This window comes from Eucalyptus grandis, chromosome 11, assembly GCF_016545825.1.
Source record: "Eucalyptus grandis isolate ANBG69807.140 chromosome 11, ASM1654582v1, whole genome shotgun sequence".
Taxonomy (NCBI): domain Eukaryota; kingdom Viridiplantae; phylum Streptophyta; class Magnoliopsida; order Myrtales; family Myrtaceae; genus Eucalyptus; species Eucalyptus grandis.
The window spans coordinates 13,373,515-13,392,692 of NC_052622.1; the positions used below are offsets into that span (position 1 = coordinate 13,373,515).

Consider the following 19,178-nt stretch of genomic DNA (forward strand, 5'->3'; position numbering starts at 1 on the left):
TTTCCAAAGAAAAATTACAAATACCACAAGAACAATCTGTGCATCCAATTGAAAACCATAAAAATTTCTTAATCAACTACTTAAGAATTGCCCCTAGAGAACAGTTAACAAAATCCTTACAAATATATAGATCTTCTCCACAGATCAGACTCATGGCACATGCATGAACAGAAAAATACAATCTTTATCATGAAACTACCCGCTTCAAGGGGACGAAACTTATATCGGAAGGCGGCAAAGCCCGAGACCAAAGGAAAAGGAACATGAGCTGCACTTCTTGTAACATTTTATCATACTTTGCTCTAAGAAACATTTAGCCGTAGATATGTAGCAGATATATAACTCGTACATATTAAGAAGAAACATTTAGCTGTAGCAAATATATAACTCATACATATTAAGCTAAACCAAATGTGCAATTCCTTGTCATGTTTGTTTTCGTCTATGCTTTATCTAGTAGATGAGCACTTCTGATAGCGAAACATAATACTACGAATTTTTGGGATCAAAATAGAGTATCTCGGATATATATAGTAATACCATCCTCTGGGACAAGCTCGAGAGGATGACAAAACTTGAACTGGTCAAAGCTTGTCTAGCTAGCCGCAACTCCTCGAAAACATGTAATAGATGCTTTGAGGCAAAGTGTGGGGTAGAAAGAAGCTTCAAGAGGGAATCCTTAAGGCATTTAAATATATAGAGAGAAAAAAAGGAAAGAATAGGTGAGCACAAGCTTCCAGCCCGGATAACACTCTATCATGACAAGATCCATTATGCCAACAATCTGAAAATCTTCCATTTAAGTTCTAACTGGGCCTTAGCTTCAAGCGAGGATAGTAGGACATGTGCAGAATTCTTCATTTTAGATTCTAGTTTAGGCAATTAGTTCAAACACACACCTCATAGCTGAAGGGGCCTTCTAGTGTATCCAAGTCGTGAGTCCCAATTGCAACCGGTGTTCTTCACCTAAAATATCGAGAGAATCCGAGCATGTCAATCCAAGCGAGAACATTTTGAGGATCTAGCATAAGCACAAGCATCGATGTACTAAGTGGAGGGATTGGGGAGCTGGGCATCTATTACATGCAAGTAAAATATCAAATTGAATATAGATCTCGAGAATGAAAACTAGTTCAAGCAACATATCTATCATCACCACTTCACCAAATTATTCAAAACAACTCAGAGAGTCCTCTCTTCACATCCGGGCATTTCTCACAAATTATTCAAAGATCGAACCACACAAAGCATCTCGATAGCCATTACGAGCAACATGGTCCGCCAAAGACTTTAACCCATCCGAAGACAGACACTAGCATCTTAAACCCCCGAACCAAAACTCACCCACGACTCGCGAAACAGCTCCAAACCCATCCGAAACACACAACATCTAACCGAATGCCGAATCAGCTTCGCAGTCACCTGTTCGCCGGAACTTCAATTTTGTAGATGACTTCCTCGTCCTCATTAGTCTCCTCTTCCAGGTGCTTCTCCCTTCTGATGATCGCCTTCTCCGTCGTCTGGCCAGCACAAACAAAGAAGCCCAACCCCTCAGCCTTTGAAAAAAAGAAAAAATCCCCCCCAAAAAAAAACCCAGGTCTGATTTGCTCCCGGTGGTTCGCCGATCGGAAAGAGGGAGGGCAGAGAGAGAGAGAGAGGGAGGTCGCGGTCCTCTCGCCCGACCCCGTGCGGTGGTTCGTCAATTGCTCGAGGTCCTCTCGCCGGTCCCGTGCGGTGGTTCGTCGGTTGTTGGCGGTGGTTCACCGGTCGGAAAGAGGGAGGGCACGGAGAGACCGGGAGGTCACGTCTGTTCGTCGGAGAGAGAAAGAGAGAGGGAGGGAAGAGTGAGAAAGGCGAGAGAGAGGAGAAAGAGAGAAAAACCCAGCAAATTCGAGTGAGCGGGAGCGAAAAAAATTTGAGCTGACCGTCCTTTCTTCTGCGGTGCAGCCGAGCCGAGCCGACCAAAAATCAGCGCCTTCCTTTTTCAGCGGGTCCCGCTCGGGGACACGTGGCGGTATTTCATTGGTTAGTGCGCACCAGGTCAGGGGATGACGTGGCGCGCACTAACCACTGAATATTTTCTCGCCGAATTGCAAAAGATGGAACATTGTCGGTAGGTGGTTACCAAATAGTCAATTACATATATAGAGTTTGCGGTTCTGTCTCTTTTTAGTATTTTTCTCCCTAATTGATGAACTTGAGAGGAAAAATGACACGAAAGATTTTTGAACTTTGACATAATATGTAATTTGTCTTTGGACTTCTAATTAGAGTACATGAGTCAAAAAAGATATAGAGCCAAATTTGAAACTTCATGGAAATTCAAAATGTAATTCCCAAATGTTATTTTAGCATTCAGTTCGTTTTGCTCCCCTCCCCTCCTTCACTCAAGGAAAGTCTTAGGTATTACGTAAGACTAGGGGCAATTAGTAGATGAGTTTGAATAATTTCTAATCCTTAGATTATGTCGCATTTGTTGCTCAAGTCTATCCATAACTCAAAAAGAGAGATCATGTTGAAATTCGCCGAATTAAACTGAATTGGGCTTTTTAACTACATAGCCTTATCCAAGCTCACTCAAATCAGTCTTCAAGTGATGTGGCTCAAGCAAGCTTGGTCACCTCTAGAGTTAGAGGTGTCAACGGTTTGGTTGGGTTCGGTTTTTTTGAAAAACCAAACCGAATTGAATCATTAATAAAAACTTCCGAACCAAATGAATGAGACCCAACCGAATACGAATCGAACCGAATTTTGGTTTAGTTCGGTTCGGTTTGGTTTTTCGATTTATGGTTTTCAACTTTAGTTTTCCGTTTTGCATTTATTTTGTTTTTTTTTTTTTCTGTTGTATTTTCAAGAAATAAGCTCTTATCGGTTTGTTAACTCCGTTCGATTCGGTTAACCGAAAAACCGAACCGATAAAAAAAATTTCAATTTTTAATGAGAACTCAACCGAATGAAAATCGAACCAAAAAAACCAAATTTTTCGGTTCGGTTTGGTTCGTTTTTCAGTTCGATTTTTAACACCCCTACCTTGTCATGTTATGATAAAATCAATTGAAAAAGAGAATAGAAGCTCGGTACGGAGTTTAACCGGAAGGTGTACGGCATTGACCTTGTATTGATCAATTTTTTTTTTTTTTAACTAACGCAAATGTATGTTTCCATGTGAAAGATAGAGACGCGCCACCTGCGACGACAATATTCTGATCATTTCTCAGTACCAAATCCCCGAAGCCGACCTCACCTCCGGAGGACCTTTTGACTTCGTGCTGCTTCGATGGCCATTTTTCCTAATATTTTAAGGTCCGTCCGCGAGGATTTGCTAAGGAACGTGTGATCAGGACTTGGAGGTGGAATCGTGACGGAATTCCTGGCAATTTTCAGACTTTTCCGTACGACAGCCCTACCTTACCTTTCATGGAGGGCGACCGTACGCATATGCAGACAAGAACCGCAACTAAACAGACGATGATAAGCTATGTGATAAGCTTGTTGACTTTTTTCGGGTTTTTTAAAATCCCTTTGGTCAAACGAATATTTCATAAGAAAAAAAACGTTTTCCGCATCAAATTATCTTGGGCAGAATAAACAGATCCTGAATGTGGCTCTTCCGGGAACTTGGGGTTAAATGCATTTATGGTTCCGAACTTTTTTGAACGTTCAATTCTAATGCTTCAATCGTTTTCTTTCTCACATTTATGGAAAAAGTTGTGGGAGGTGAGTGCTTCTTGTGATTTATGCTGAACGCTGTTGGCTGTGAAGCGGTTCCACGGTCACAAAAATAAAATAAAATTTACGGATGAAAAAGTAATCAACTTGTAAAGTTTAGAGACTGCGGATGCTTTGATCGTTAATGCGGTTGTTCATGTTGCGAAGGAGTTGGGGATAATGGATTTATCGATTTGTCAAGATTTAATCATCGGTAGTGGTCCAGATTGGATGTATGTAGCTATGCCTATATTTTCCAATTTTTTATTATTATTAGAAGGAATAATTAAAATAAAAGCGATACTTCTTTCCTATATAGAATCCAAGCACATGGGCTGACGTGTCATCTTTATTTCTTTTTGTCAAGTCATTTTCGAGTTTTATTTTGCATGTTCCGCCCAAATATAGAATTATATATTTTGCGAAGATAATTTAAGTTGGTGAACTTGAAAAAAAATGTTGTATATTAAATTTGGTACTAGGTGAAGATTTACGTTGGTCGCATCATCGAAATTTATGGTAGGGCTGCCGATGTATATTTATCTGTCATTCGAGCAATTCTTATACCAATTGTCATAAAGAAAATGTTGATTAACATAAAAATAAATTTTCCATTTTACTATATTGTGTGTGCGTAAGAATTGTCTGATGCTTATGTATCGCCCAAAACATCCTGGTGATTAGGGAGGTGATTAGCTTGTTTTTAAGGAGAATTCCGCGTGTAGAATGGAGGTTAACTCTTTTGAGTGACGGTTGTGCTGTGTGACCTCTAATGCGAGTCGTCATGAGCCTAATCAAACGATGTTTGTTTTCGAGTTATGTTCGTGAATCATAGGAAAACATGACTGGGCGATCTATGTCGCTGCATTGAGACGTTGTTTTCTAATAATGTTGAAGCAGATTGAGTCTTAAGTCTTTCATGCAATGTTTGTATTATGCAATAACTCGCGTGATATCGCAACCTTTGATCAAGTGATATTAGTCGATGCTTGTTCAACAATCGTAAGCTTTCTTGCCTTTCTTTCCAATAGCCTAAATTTTTGAGAAAATGATCTGTCCCATACGGTACTAGAGCACGGATCAAAGAGTCCAGATTCGACTTACACGCGAGAGAGAGCGTTAAGAAGTATGTTGCAAATACAACGGTTGGCACGTAATGTCAGGATTTGAACGTTTGATCCGTCCTCTGATTCCATGTCTAACAGTGCATACGTGACGGAGGCCGTGGCAAGCTCGTTTCTTCCATGCAAGGATGCAGTGGAGTTTGCCGAACCAGCTGTTTCTTCTGCAACTCAATTGTCAGCAGCATCAGGCTTGAAGCCAGACTTCAACACCTCACTTGAAACTGCAGATGACGGATCGTTTTGCACGGCAAAGGTGGAGAAAATAGGATAAATCTCTAGAAACTAGTCATCCATTTGGGTTGTCATCATCCTTGGAGAATAGTGCACATAGTTTATTGAGAATTGTCTATAAGCCTTACTGCAGTTTCTCGGGACTCGTGTAGTCATGTTAAAAAGACCTCATCTAGTCTCTCATGAATAATTTAACGTTTTTCATCTTACAAGATTCAAGCACCTTCTAATGCCAGTAATTTTTGGCTGAATAATTTGTGAACTTCATATAACATATGCTTTAATGCATGAGCAACCTGAATACTGATGCTCAGAAGCATTGCCAGCCCTAGATTTCTTTGGAGATAAACCATCTTTTTCTTTTTGTACTGATTGCATGCTCTTCCTTTGGGTTGACAAATTTTCAGGGTTTGGTTCCTCTAATTTCGAGGGATGGGGTGATGCAGCTCAACATCTTCATCTCGGTGCTGGCCGTTTTTCATGTTTCTTACTGCCTCGTTACCATGTACCTGGGAATTGCTAAGGTAATAAACGTCCTGGCAAATGATTAGAAGATCATTGCAGTGCATCTTAAATTATAAACTTGTGTCCTCACATTCATGGACTCCAATAATGTGGAGCTCAAGCACGATCCGAACTAGCCACCATTTTGATCAATCATTTACTAGCGACAGAGTCGAACGGTTTTGATGGAGTGATCGATGTGTTTGGTTTTGTCAACAGATGGCAAAATGGAAGGCGTGGGAAGAAGAGACTCGAACCCTTGAGCATCAGATTGTTCATGGTAAGCTTCGACCTCCTCTACTGGTCCTTGTCTTCCCGATCTCACCCCATAGATAGAGTTGCAATTTTAAGATGCAGATATTCATGTTCTGATCAAATGTGATTGTTTTGAGAAATTTGTTGCTCTTACAGTAACAAAACTGGAGCTGAGCTGGGAAGCAATGATTCCCATAAATGATTTTGATATACTCTCGGCATTACTATATTTGCTTGCAGATCCAAGGAGATTTCAGTTTACGGATCAAATGTCATTTGGGCAGCGGCATCTGAAATTCTGGAGTCGCCATTCTCTTTTACTTTGGCCAGTGAGTTCGCCGTAATCATGAGCTAGGAATTGAGTACCTCGTTAACAACTTGTGCATGCACTTCAGACCTGTCAATAATTGAAATTAGCAATTTCATTCACATGTCATGATACCTATATAAGTTGCAGAGACAGCCATCACTCTCGTTGAATGGATTATTCTATAGAACATGTTGCAAAGGCTGCCATCGCCCCATAGATACATGAACTGAACTTGCATTCTTACTATTTGTTACAGCAGGCATACAGAACGATGTATAACCTAGGAATTACACATTAAAGATTATGATCATGTTGCCCAACAGAGCCAAACTCAGTCTGGCCATTGATTTATGGTATCGTCGTCAAGTCTGGTTTCGGATTCCTGACCAAAATTATTCTTTATTATCATTGTTCAAGGTCTGTTTTATCCGACAGTTCAGAGGGTCCATATCAAAAGCTGATTACTTCACTCTCCGTCATGGATTCATCATGGTAAGAGGATGTCTTCTTCTACCTTGTATTGGCAACTCTGGGTTGGAGATCTACTCATGGACGTAGCAATGATTTCTGGACTTGAAGAGTTCGTCGATGAAGCACTACTGCACAAAAGTCCTTTTACTTCATAGTTCAAGAGAAATGAAAAAAATGAAATAGGTAGTTGTGAGTCATCACCTCTATATTCAATGACTAACTGTATTCTTTGTTTTTACTTGCTCCTAGGCTAATATCTCTGGAGGTAGCGATTTCAACTTTCAGAAGTTCGTTAACAGAGCTTTTGATGATGATTTCAAGAAAGTGGTTGAAACCAGGTGAAATATTCCCCCCAAGTATATGTCCGGCTTCAGACTAGATTCTGCATCTTGACTGCCAAAATGAACGAGATTTTTCATCCTTTTACTGAAAAGGCGAAGTAATAATGACCATTCTTGCAGATTTTGGATTTGGATCTTCTCCATATTCTTCATATTTTTCGGTGCGCACGGTAAGACAATACCTTGCGATATGCACAAAGCTTATGAATATGCTACAACTCCTTTTAAATGTTCAAGTAAAATGGTATTCAATTCATAGAACTCTACTCTAAGCCAGAAGCAAAGCTATCCATTTGCTTGACACTTTCAACCTGATTGAGTGCAGAGTTCTACAACTACTACTGGCTTCCTTTCATCCCTCTCGTGGTATGACCTGTGGTTTGTCATGTTGCTTTGTCTGTGACGAGCTGATCTGATCAAGAGAACCCTTTTCCTGTTGCTTAGGCCTCATTCATCTTTTGCAGATTGTTCTAGCTGTCAATACAAAGCTCCAAGTGATAATAACACAAATGTGCGTGCAGAGTTGCTCTGCAAATTCTGTGACTCGAGGCACCTGTCTTGTGAAGCCCAATGACGACTTGTTCTGGTTCAGACAACCTAAATGGCTCCTCCATCTCGTCCAGTTCGTCATGATCCAGGTTTGTATTGCTGTTGTCTCATCACTTCAACGAAAAAATATGATGAACAAAGCAAGCAATTTAACTCCCATGTACAGTATAACGGGCTAAAAGAATGAGTGCTTCCATGAGTCTAGCTGCTGACATCAATGGACAACAACTAGAAACAAATAAGACAACTTCAGGCATTACATTTTCTCTTCTTTGATTTGGTTGCAGAACTCCTTTCAGCTGGCGTTCTTTGCATGGACATGGGTAAGTCTCTTCGAGCAAGGTCAATTGAAACGTTTGTTTGTTTCGATTGTTAACTGATCCTGTTTGCAATAACAGTATGAGTTTGGCCTTAGATCTTGCTTCAACCAAGAAACACAAGACATTGCCATAAGGATTTCTATAGGTGTGGCAGTGCAGATCCTGTGTGGTTATGTGACAATGCCCCGTTATGCGCTTCTCTCGCAGGTACAATTTCACAAATCCTAGAGGTTCATTCATGTCACTTATGGTTCATTCTAAGATCCAGCCTGGAGAAACGGCGAGACTGGTTTGGTAGAGTAGAGATATGGTCTGCAAGGTGCTTGCATAATCGTTTGTGATGTTGTGTCTAAGCAGATGGGCTCCGGGATGACAAAGGCTGTGTTTTCAGACTGCGTAGCGGAAGGTCTCAGGAAATGGCACAAGGATGCGAGACACAGGCTTTCAAAGAGCAGATCGATTTCAACCATAAACTCTTCGAGACCATCTTTGTCTGACCCTTCGATTTCAGATAGATACCTGCAAAACCAGGCCAATGAACTTACCTCAGAAACCGCCACAAGCCCTCCTTCTAGCGCTGCCAATGTAGCTGAAGACGCACTGCAATATCACCGCATCTCTAGTGCGTCGATGTTCAACTCATTGACACATGAAATTACTGAGGAAGAAAGTCCAGTGATCATAAGCAAGAGGGTTGTTTACAATGGGGAGATCTCCTTTGCCAGGAGCTGGAAAGACTCGGGACACTTAAAGCAGACCGGAGATTGTACTCTGACAACCGAAGGAGGCGTCTCTGATCAGTTCACTGGATTCGATCGCTGACGTCAAAGTTGGATGTGAATTCTGTACCTTTTGTACATGGTATAGCAGCAACTCTAAATGTACGGAGAAGTGATCTCCTTAAAGTACTGACCTTAGAGTACTCAGAAGTGATCTCCTTAAAGTACTAATTTTAGGCTGCGTTTAGTCGTCCGGATTTTTAAACGGAATAGAACTGGATATGATAAGATAAGAAATTCATGGACTTCTTCATATCCTATCAAGTGTTTGGTGAACTACGGATTTAAAGTCAAATATCCGGATTTAAAGTCGGATATTCTTATATCTTATCCAATCTATCATTTGGTGAATTACGGATTTAAATTCGGATGCAAGTTTAATATTCACAAAATTATCCAAAACAATATATCTTTTTCAAATTAACAGATTCTCATCGGATTTCATAATTATGCATCGTAATAATTTTTCTGTTCTTTTGAAATAATCTTTTGATACCCCTTCAACATCAAACGTTTTTAGAAATAATCTTTTTTGTTCCTTTGAAATAATCTTTTGGATGCCCCTTCAACATCAAACGTTTTTAAAATAACCTCAATTTCAATAAATTCACTTTGAAACATGAATTTTTTTTTTCTCTCTTACAAGTTAGATTAAGAAATATTCTAAGCTTCTTCTATTTTGGTATTTGCCCCTTTCCCGACTAGATTTCCAATCGGGATTATATCGAATCAACTAAGTAAAATGAGATGCTCCCATCCGCCTATGAAATTGGCTCGATCTAGATATCTCTTTGGTAATAAACAAATAATAATCCTATTGCCTACATACAATTTTGGTCCCAACGGATCACGACCCATTAAAAATAGGAACTGACTATATATACATAGGTAACAATTTGTGCTGAAAACCAAACTCACACCACACAACATCAATCAAACTAGCATTAGTCTCCACATCACACAACAGAGGATGCCTAGCCTTAACTTACACTACTTTGACACCAATTTGCTAGGATTAGATCTAACGAACAAAGAGAAGTTGAGAAAAGATTCAGATTGCACTGATTTAGCATAATCCCGTGATAGCAAAGATGAAGCCTTTCAACCAAAATTGAACCCGTAAACCAAAACCCTAGCCACTCTCCATATCCCTTAAAGAATCACGTTACTTCCATACCAAAAGACTCAATAATTCTACCACTTATTGGGACTCACTTGGGCATGGAGGGAAAACAAGAAACAAAATCACAACCAAAGACAAGTTGAAAAACGATTAGACTTAAGTAACAAAGACAAGCGGAGAAAAGATTCGGATTGCACTGATTTAGCACGATCCCCTGATGACAAAAATGAAATCTTTCAACTAAAATAATTCTTCCACTCATCGGGACTCACTTGGACTTTCAGAAAAAGAGCAATAGAATCACAACAGATCAAAATCAAGCACCGATATAAGCAGAATAACACAAGCACAACTACTATAGAAATCAAGGTTAGAGAGAGAATGATTATTTACCTTTAAAAATTTGTTGCTTTCGTAAAATTTCGATGAAAATCGAAGAGCTGAGGAGAAGGCTTCAATGTCAATACTTTGAAAACAGAAACTCATCTGGGTGAACGATGAGAAAGAAAAAAAGCGTAGGGTTTTATATTTCGGATAAAAGAAATCCTATCCGACCTTATTCCACTCCCCGGGTTTTATATTTCGGATACAAGAAATTCTATCCGACCTTATCCCACTCCTCTCGGATTTTTTTATCTGGTTTATATCTCTTCTATATCTGACATTTTCCTATACTAGATAGCTACCAAACACGGGATAGGATAAAACATATATTATCCTGATTTTTATCCGATCGATCAAACGCAGCCTTAGAATACATGAGCCTAGGATGTACGAACTTGCCGAACCGACAACCATGACGTAACACAGAACATAACATAACATGACATGACTTATCTTGCTCACATCCATTATACGATATACAGAGAAATTCCAACGCACATTGATCAACCCGGCGAATAAAAAAAGAAAAGAAAAGGGAACGGTCAGGAAAGGAATGCCGCCAACAGCACATGCTATTACCGTGGCCACCGAGTAAACGAAAGACCAAATTGAAACAACGCTTGGAAAAAAGATTCCGCTAGAAAATAACCAACTTGCAACTCAATTCAGGAGACCCCAAAATCGCACGACCCTCAAATTTGCTACTCACTTTCAGAAAATTTCAACGACGACCACGACGACGGGAATTGACAAATTGAGCAGAATGACGAGACGCAACGTACGAACTCGTTTGTACCTTTGGCTTGGTGGTGAGGAAAGCAAGAGCTCTGTAGGGTTTATGGCTGATCGTAAGCTAGGCAATGGAGGAAGGGAGGGTTTTAGGGCTTATGCGGATTAGCCCAAAATGATCCATCTTTTGCAATTCCATCGGCCTGAATCTAGAGGTTGAAATCGACGTGGTCCTACCTCGATTCAACCAATTCACGCTGAACGAACGATTGTACTTAAACGGTTGATTTACCCAAAAATAAGAACAAAGCTGTGTAGTATCACGTAGGATTATGGCAAATAGTTAGCTTAGCTTAGCAGCTTATTTTCATGGGCTTTTCTTTTGTGGGTCGGATTTCATGGGCTTAAACATCTTCAAAATTCGATCGAAATGAAGGGTGGAAAAGAACCAAACTTGGCCAATTTTCCATATGATTCCAGGCCCACAAGCCCATCTCTCATCTCTAATCCGCGAGAAAATATTCGGTGGTTAGTGCGCGCCACGTCATCCCCTGACCTGGTTCGCACTAACCAATGAAATACCGCCACGTGTCCCCGAGCGGGACCCGCTGAAGAAGGAAGGCGCTGGTTTTTGGTCGGGTCGGGTCGGGTCGGGTGCACCGCAGAAGAAAGGACGGTCGGCTCAAATTTTTTTGGCTCCCGCTCACTCGAATTTGCTGGGTTTTTCTCTCTTTCTCCTCTCTCTCGCCTTTCTCACTCTTCCCTCCCTCTCTCTTTCTCTCTCCGACGAATGGGACGTGACCTCCCGGTCTCTCTCGTGCCCTCCCTCTTTCCGACCGGCGAACCACCGCCAACAACCGACGAACCACCGCACGGGACCGGCGAGAGGACCTCGAGCAATCGACGAACCACCGCACGGATCGGCGAGAGGACCGCGACCTCCCTCTCTCTCTCTCTCTCGCCCTCCCTCTTTCCGATCGGCGAACCACCGGGAGCAAATCGACTGGGTTTTTTTGGGGGATTTTTTCTTTTTTTCAAATCTTTGAGGGGTTGGGCTTCTTTGTTTGTGCTGGCCGGACGACGGAGAAGGCGATCATCGAAAGGAGAAGCACTGGAAGAGGAGGCGTGAGGACGAGGGAAGTCATCTACAAAATTGAAGTTCCGGCGAACAGGTGCTGCGAAGCTGATTCGGCATTCGGTTAGATGTTGTGTGTTTCGAATGGGTTTGGAGCTGTTTCGCGAGTCGTGGGTGAGTTTTGGTTCGGGGTTTAAGATGCTAGTGTCCTGTCTTCGGATGGGTTAAAGTCTTTGGCGGACCATGTTGCTCGTAATGGCTATCGAGATGCTGTGTGGTTCGATCTTTGAATAATTTGTGAGAAATGCCTGGATGTGAAGAGAGGACTCTGCTGAGTTGTTTTGAATAATTTGGTGAAGTGGTGATGATAGATATGTTGCTTGAACTAGTTTTCATTCTCGAGATCTATATTCAATTTGATATTTTACTTGCATGTAATAGATGCCCAGCTCCCCAATCCCTCCACTTAGTACATCGATGCTTGTGCTTATGCTAGATCCTCAAAATGTTCGCTTGGATTGACATGCTCGGATTCTCTCGATATTTTAGGTGAAGAACACTTGGTTGCAATTGGGACTCATGACTTGGATACGCTAGAAGGCCCCTTCAGCTATGAGGTGTGTGTTTAAACTAATTGCCTAAACTAGAATCTAAAATGAAGAATTCTGCACATGTCCTACTATCCTCGCTTGAAGCTAAGGCCCAGTTAGAACTTAAATGGAAGATTTCCAGATTGTTGGCATAATGGATCTTGTCATGATAGAGTGTTATCCGGGCTGGAAGCTTGTGCTCACCTATTCTTTCCTTTTTTTCTCTCTATATATTTAAATGCCTGAAGGATTCCCTCTTGAAGCTTCTTTCTACCCCACACTTTGCCTCAGCATCTATTACATGTTTTCGAGGAGTTGCAGCTAGCTAGACAAGCTTTGACCAGTTCAAGTTTTGTCATCCTCTAAGCTTGTCCCGAGAGGATGGTATTACTATATATATCCGAGATACTCTATTTTGATCCCAAAAATTCGTAGTATTATGTTTCGCTATCAGAAGTGCTCATCTACTAGATAAAGCATAGACGAAAACAGACATGACAAGGAATTGCACATTTGGTTTAGCTTAATATGTATGAGTTATATATTTGCTACAGCTAAATGTTTCTTCTTAATATGTACGAGTTATATATCTGCTACATATCTGCTACGGCTAAATGTTTCTTAGAGCAAAGTATGATAAAATGTTACAAGAAGTGCAGCTCATGTTCCTTTTCCTTTGGTCTCAGGCTTTGCCGCCTTCCAGTATAAGTTTCGTCCCCTTGAAGCAGGTAGTTTCATGATAAAGATTGTATTTTTCTGTTCATGCATGTGCCATGAGTCTGATCTGTGGAGAAGATCTATATATTTGTAAGGATTTTGTTAATGTTCTCTAGGGGCAATTCTTAAGTAGTTGATTAAGAAATTTTTATGGTTTTCAATTGGATGCACAGATTGTTCTTGTGGTATTTGTAATTTTTTTCTTTGGAAAGTGAATCATATTAAATAAGTATGCTTAACAAGTGCCCTTTTGTTAACAAAGTGCTCTAAGGAGACTTACTAAGTAACTAAAAAGGAAATTTTGTAGTTTCCAATGCATTAGCATGTTATTTCTAATTACTATTTTGCAAAGTGAATTATTCCAAATTAAGTATGCTTAACATGTCAATGCCACTTCTGAATTCATGAGATTGCTTTCATTTATATATTTGTTTTGTTTTCTCTACCAACTGCGATTGATGTGTTGGCTGATCGTGCCTTAGTTTCTGTTCGATATTAGGTGAAGAACTTGAGCCGATGAACTAATGGAATTTTATAAGGTGGGTCCTCAATAGCTGCTCCTTTTAATGGTCTTTTTATAACTGTCATATTTGTTTTGTTACATATATCTTATGCTTGGAACTTGCTTATTCAGTGTGCTAGTTGATATCTTCCTGTAAATGAAGAATTATCTAATAGTTCCTCATTTTTGCCATGTTGTTTTACCTGTTTTTCGCTACTTTGTTGCAGTCAGATTTGAAATTGAAGAAGTTCTTGCACATAATAGAGAACTCGCCTGTGTTCCCTGTTATCTATGATTCAAAGAGGTATCTTGGTTTCTTCATACACTCTTTTTTGTAATGTGAGTTCCATGTATAAATATGAAGTGCGCATATTGATGTTAAGGGAAAATAATAAATAACCACTTAAATGTAATGACGTGTTGACTTAGTTTTGATTCAACCATTGCCACTTAAGTCATTAATATTGCAACCTTGAGTTATTTGGGGGTTGATGGATGCATCGGGTTCAATTTGCAAAGAGAAAATAATCTAGGCCTTCAAGCATCTTCTGCCACATTAAGCCACTAAGTGCTTGGTCTCGTTTATGAGTTGAAGTGAGATCAATTGTTCTGTTTAGGTGTCACTAGTGTTCTCAAAAGCACTGGAGTTGCTTGGGCAGGCACCCAATGTGGCGACTCCAAAACACCTCAAGTAAGGCTGGTCATTCTCTCAGGCATTCCCTCAAGGAAAAAGATGAAATTAGGTCATGTTCTTTGACCCTTTTTGTTCCTTTCTCTAAACAAAACTGAGAAAGGAGGTATATTCTTTTAGTAAAAGGGCCAAGTTTTTAGAAAAGCAGCTGTCGACTCTACATTAGCACGAGTCGGAGACTTCTGAGCCTAGTCTTATGCTTATAACATTACTTTTAAGAGAGCGGGGAAAAAGGTGAAAATGTGTAGTCTTCTATACATCTTTGCTTTTCTTTGAACATTGTCTTTCCTATGTACACCTTTACACTGAACTTAGCAGTCCATTCTTATTTCATCTCTCTCCACCGGTTGCTAGGTACCATATGGGGAAAAAGAACTTTTGCATGCGGTGTCACAAAATTCGATATGGGAAAGCAAGTGCCTAATGTCAATAAGAAAGATGCTATAATGTAGTACAAAAATTAATTTTTTCCGGAATATCATTTCATGACTTAAGATCTACCTTGCTAATACATTCTTTGGGTTCATTTAAAGAAAAGGTTAAAAAAATTTCTTGCTAAAGGATTCATCCCAAACTTTTAATGTAACATGTCCCTTATTTTAGGCTAGAGCCTTGCTTGACAACAATGGATGATATTGCTTCATAAATTCTTGATTAGCTGTGGACTGATGTTTATTGGTGATGTATTAATTAGGCAACAACCAATTATGGTTGACCATTAAGCTGTTTATCCTGTTTGAACAGGGGTCAGCTTTTAAAAAGATTGGTTTCAAATTTTTTTGCACATGGGGTTCTAATCTAGCTCATTCAGGTCCTATGATATTTGGTTACTCCAGTTGCGGATAGATTACACTGTTTTCATGCTATTTAATTATACTCCAGACTGGTTAGACTGGTTTCACGAGCCCAAATGAAAGTCAGTTTGATAGTTGACATGAAAGAAATTCTCTCCAACTTCATTTCTGCTGCCTTTAGTGATAATGTATCGTATGAGAGTGCAATAGAAGTCTCATGTGTTCTGGTGGGAATTTCTCCTATCCATCATGCTCACAAGAGGAAGCATAAAAGGATAAAAGGAATGCGGTTTGTCAAGCCGGTCATTTTATATGCAAAAACTTGGTTAGATCATTGATGTTGTAGTGTTTTGGTTGCTTAGGAAAATCTACATTGTATTATTAAGTGTGAGTCTAGTTATTAGTTTTTCAGCTGTAATAATTCTCCATATTGCGATATATTTCCATTCTAATTGTTTTGGCCGAATTTTAATCTGTAGCTCCCTCCTCATACAATTCATATTTGACCGTCGATGATCAAGGTTGAAAAGGACCCGAAGCTTTTAGATATCAGGACCGTTGATGCACTCGAAATAGTACAAACAAGGTACAACCAACATATTTTGCCAGCAGGCTATCATTGTTTTAATTAATTCTCTTGAGGTTCTTATGGTGCCTCGACCCTAGTACTTGTGATCACGGTGTTATTTGTGGGTTTGTTGCCTGGCTATGCTATTGATTTGTTGATCATTGTGTTAAGATTTTCCTTTGGAGTTAGCCGATTAAAAGACCCTTACATTACAGACTGAAAAGTTAGCGGCTTTCTTGTTCTTTCAGCAGTTTAATTTGAACATGGGACATGTTTTTCTTGTGAATTACTAAATCCAATTGCTTTTTGTTTGGAGCTTTTTCTGCCATCAAATTTTACCTTTTTGGAAGAATTGATTAGACCTTGGTCCTCATTGATGCAGTAATAAACCAAAGCTTGCATATCTTTCAAAGATTTTGATTGCACTTTTAAGCTATGGTGGGGTCCCTAATGAATTTCTTTTGGACATGGTGGAGAAAGCTCTGGGAGATGCAAATAGTGTCTTCTCTAGTAAACGAGCAGCTCTAAGAGGTAGTATTCTTCTGAACATTTGGACTGTTGAAATATTGTCTATTCTTAAAACAGTCCAAAAGAGATTTTTCTCCAATTTTTTTTCTATACTTGGATGTGCTTCTTTTATTTTTCTTGATTCGAAATATGCATAAGTAAAAAAATGCATCTCTATTCATCTTTGCTGCTTTTACTTCCCTTGGGTGCATATTTCCTTCAATTGCTATTTGATGTGTAAACATTTTCCCTCGCGTTTTCCTTTTGTTCTTTTACCGTATGAACAGTATTGGTGAATCATGGTGAGAAGGATGGTTTCACTGCGGCCAGAATGATCTTATCGGGATTCCTCTGGACGAAACACACCTACAAAATCATTTGTCCATCCTGATGAATGATGAAAAGAAGAGTTTGAAAGGAGGAAGGATTCCTATTCCAGATTCTTACTATCTAATGGGGACAGCCGATCCCACAGGAATTCTTAAAAGTGATGAAGTTTGTACAATTGGTGGATTATGAAGTATGAGACCATCCTTTCTCGCCTCTGGAACTATCCGCTCATCCACTTTGCTGGAGATAAAAGAACCCATTGCTTACCAGAGGCCATTGTTGGTGTGAAAATCCATGATGACCTTACTGTGGATCCTTCACTGATGAAGGGGAATAAGAGCATCCTCGATTTCAGACACTTCCTTGACCGTGCTTACCAGCCGCGGATAAAAGGTTCAATACCAGACAAGGAGCAAGGGTACAGCTGAAACTGAATCAATGGGCTTCAGTGCCAACTTTGGGGCAATCAATGAAAATTAATAAAGACAACCAGAAACACCAGGTGAAGAAACCGAAGCTAGTGATATTATCGCGCAGTGGGTCCAGGGCGTTAGTTAACAAAGACTGCTTGGTTAAAATGGCAGAGGATATGGGGTTCAGAGTAGAAGTTTCGCGGCCTAAGCGAACGACTGAACTGGCGAAGATGTATGGCTTGCTTAATAAGAGCGAGGTTATGGTTGGTGTACACGGGGCTGCTTTGACCCACTTCCTTTTCCTGAAGCCTGGTTCTGTGCTCATCCAAGTCATTCCTTTAGGGACGGATTCACCAGCTGAGACATGCTTTGGTAAACCTGCTAGAGAGCTTGGTCTCAAGTATATTGGCTACAAGATTTCGCCTAGGGAGAGCTCACTGTATAATGAATACGATAAAGATGATCCAGTCCTTACGAATCCAAAGGGTGTGATTAGGAAGGGATGGCAATACACTAAGGAGATCTATCTCGACAGACAGAATGTGAGCTTGGACATGAGGAGATTCCACAAGCGGCTGCTTCAAGCCTATGACTATTCCTTCAAGAAAATAAACCGGCAAATTAGCTACAATCAAACAACCCACTTGTTTAAGCTTTGCTAACTACTTCCTTCTCTTCACCTTCCTTAAATAATTGTCGATATTTCTTTCCATTGACTGAATGGTTGAAACTTGAATGAAGTACACTCATCTGTGAATCAGTTTTTCAGGTTCATCATAAACTTGTAAAGAAGGCATTTTTTAACAATTTGATGAACTGGATGACTTGTTAATGATGCTCCTCTTAACCTTCACGTCTGTTTTCCTGACAGTAGCACTTTTGGGTAAATCTAAGGCAATGGCCATCTGCTTGTTTGCATCTTCAACTAAATTAAGCCGAACTTCAAAGATGGGCATGGGATCCTGTTTCGGAAAATGAAACATGGAAGTCGTTGCTATAGTTGTGTGTGTGTTTTTTTAACTGACTAGCCCCTCAGTTACTTTGGAGGTTTATAACTGAATAAGTAAAACTATGTATGATCCATATCACGCAAGGTGTTGCTGGATAAACTGAGGGATCTCGGTTTCAGGGCCTGTGAAGCTATTATAATCAACTATACTAAAAACAAGAACACTTGATTCTTGGCATCACGTTATATGAATGTCATGCTATAATCTTTGATTTTTAGCTAGCTATACAATAGAAGAGCAGCCGGTTTATTAGCAGAGGCACCTGTCATTTCCTCCATTTCTGTTAAAAGTTGCCGATAGCTTTGATGACTTAAGTCAGAGATTCAGAGAACAATGGGCAAGAGCAGTTTGAAAACATTCCCATAGAAATTTCGGGCATTATTTGAAGAACTTGTGTCAATATGTACATAAGCAGTGTTAAACCAAAAAATTGCTATTGCGTTTGTTGGCTAACTCTTCAGTCTTTCCCTCGTCAATTCTCAGTGTCTCATCTATCATGTCAAAACTTCAGTCAGCTTCGAGTCAAAGCATCACTTCGCTGGTCATTGAACACTAAATTTCGCCATCTATAGCTACAGCCAACGCTTTGCTATCGTATATAATGGGTGGACTGGAGGAGGCGTCTTGGCATTCCTTGTGTCTTTTACATCTTATTGAAGAAACAAAAACAAATAATCAGATGATGGACATAATGAGATGAAATATATACTGTGAATTAAATTTAATTATGCTGATTCTGCTTACTGGAATTAGTGGACTTGCCACCCAGAGAAGACCGGCGAGACTGGTCTGAACCAGCACCTGTTAGTGATTGTCGCCTAAGTGTCCGTGTGTTGGCTGCAATTGCCAATACTCCATTTTGTGTCCGTGTGTTGGCTGCAATTGCCAATACCCCATTTTTAATGCAAGTAGTAGAGCCTCTGACAGGTGAACGAGCTTCTGTCCCATTTCTTTGGTTCCTGCAGTTGCATAGAAACCAAGTCTTAATGGCAAGATAATGATGTGAGCAAATTCTCATATTACCCGTCATTTTGGAATTTTTCAGTTGCATTTGTGTATTTCATACCATACTAAATTTGTCCAATTCAGAATTAAGACTAGATAGTTAAATATTTCACTGACCTCCTTTCAAATCCATTGATGAGCTTCCTCC

At 40.0% G+C, this 19,178-nt stretch overlaps 1 protein-coding gene, 2 long non-coding RNA genes and 1 pseudogene across 3 annotated transcripts; 3 read left to right on the plus strand and 1 right to left on the minus strand.

Moving 5' to 3' along the window:
- Positions 1-4,902: 4,902 nt before the first annotated feature.
- On the plus strand, positions 4,903-8,635 carry LOC120289748 (MLO-like protein 2). The gene is made up of 12 exons (XM_039305093.1): positions 4,903-5,085; positions 5,471-5,587; positions 5,787-5,847; positions 6,063-6,151; positions 6,550-6,624; positions 6,853-6,941; positions 7,065-7,114; positions 7,270-7,310; positions 7,409-7,582; positions 7,781-7,816; positions 7,892-8,020; positions 8,171-8,635. Exons 1-12 carry the CDS (start codon positions 4,903-4,905, stop codon positions 8,633-8,635), a joined length of 1,509 nt encoding a protein of 502 aa, XP_039161027.1.
- A 3,829-nt stretch (positions 8,636-12,464) lies between these two features.
- LOC120289582 lies at positions 12,465-13,720 on the plus strand. The gene is made up of 3 exons (XR_005547608.1): positions 12,465-12,520; positions 13,180-13,221; positions 13,710-13,720. It is a non-coding gene; the product is annotated as an uncharacterized LOC120289582 (long non-coding RNA).
- Positions 13,721-13,734: 14 nt separating this feature from the next.
- LOC120289749 lies at positions 13,735-17,677 on the plus strand (annotated as a pseudogene).
- Positions 17,678-18,373: 696 nt separating this feature from the next.
- Positions 18,374-19,178, minus strand: LOC120289581. Its single transcript, XR_005547607.1, has 3 exons — positions 19,148-19,178; positions 18,770-18,984; positions 18,374-18,674 (listed from the first exon to the last, which is right to left on the minus strand). It is a non-coding gene; the product is annotated as an uncharacterized LOC120289581 (long non-coding RNA).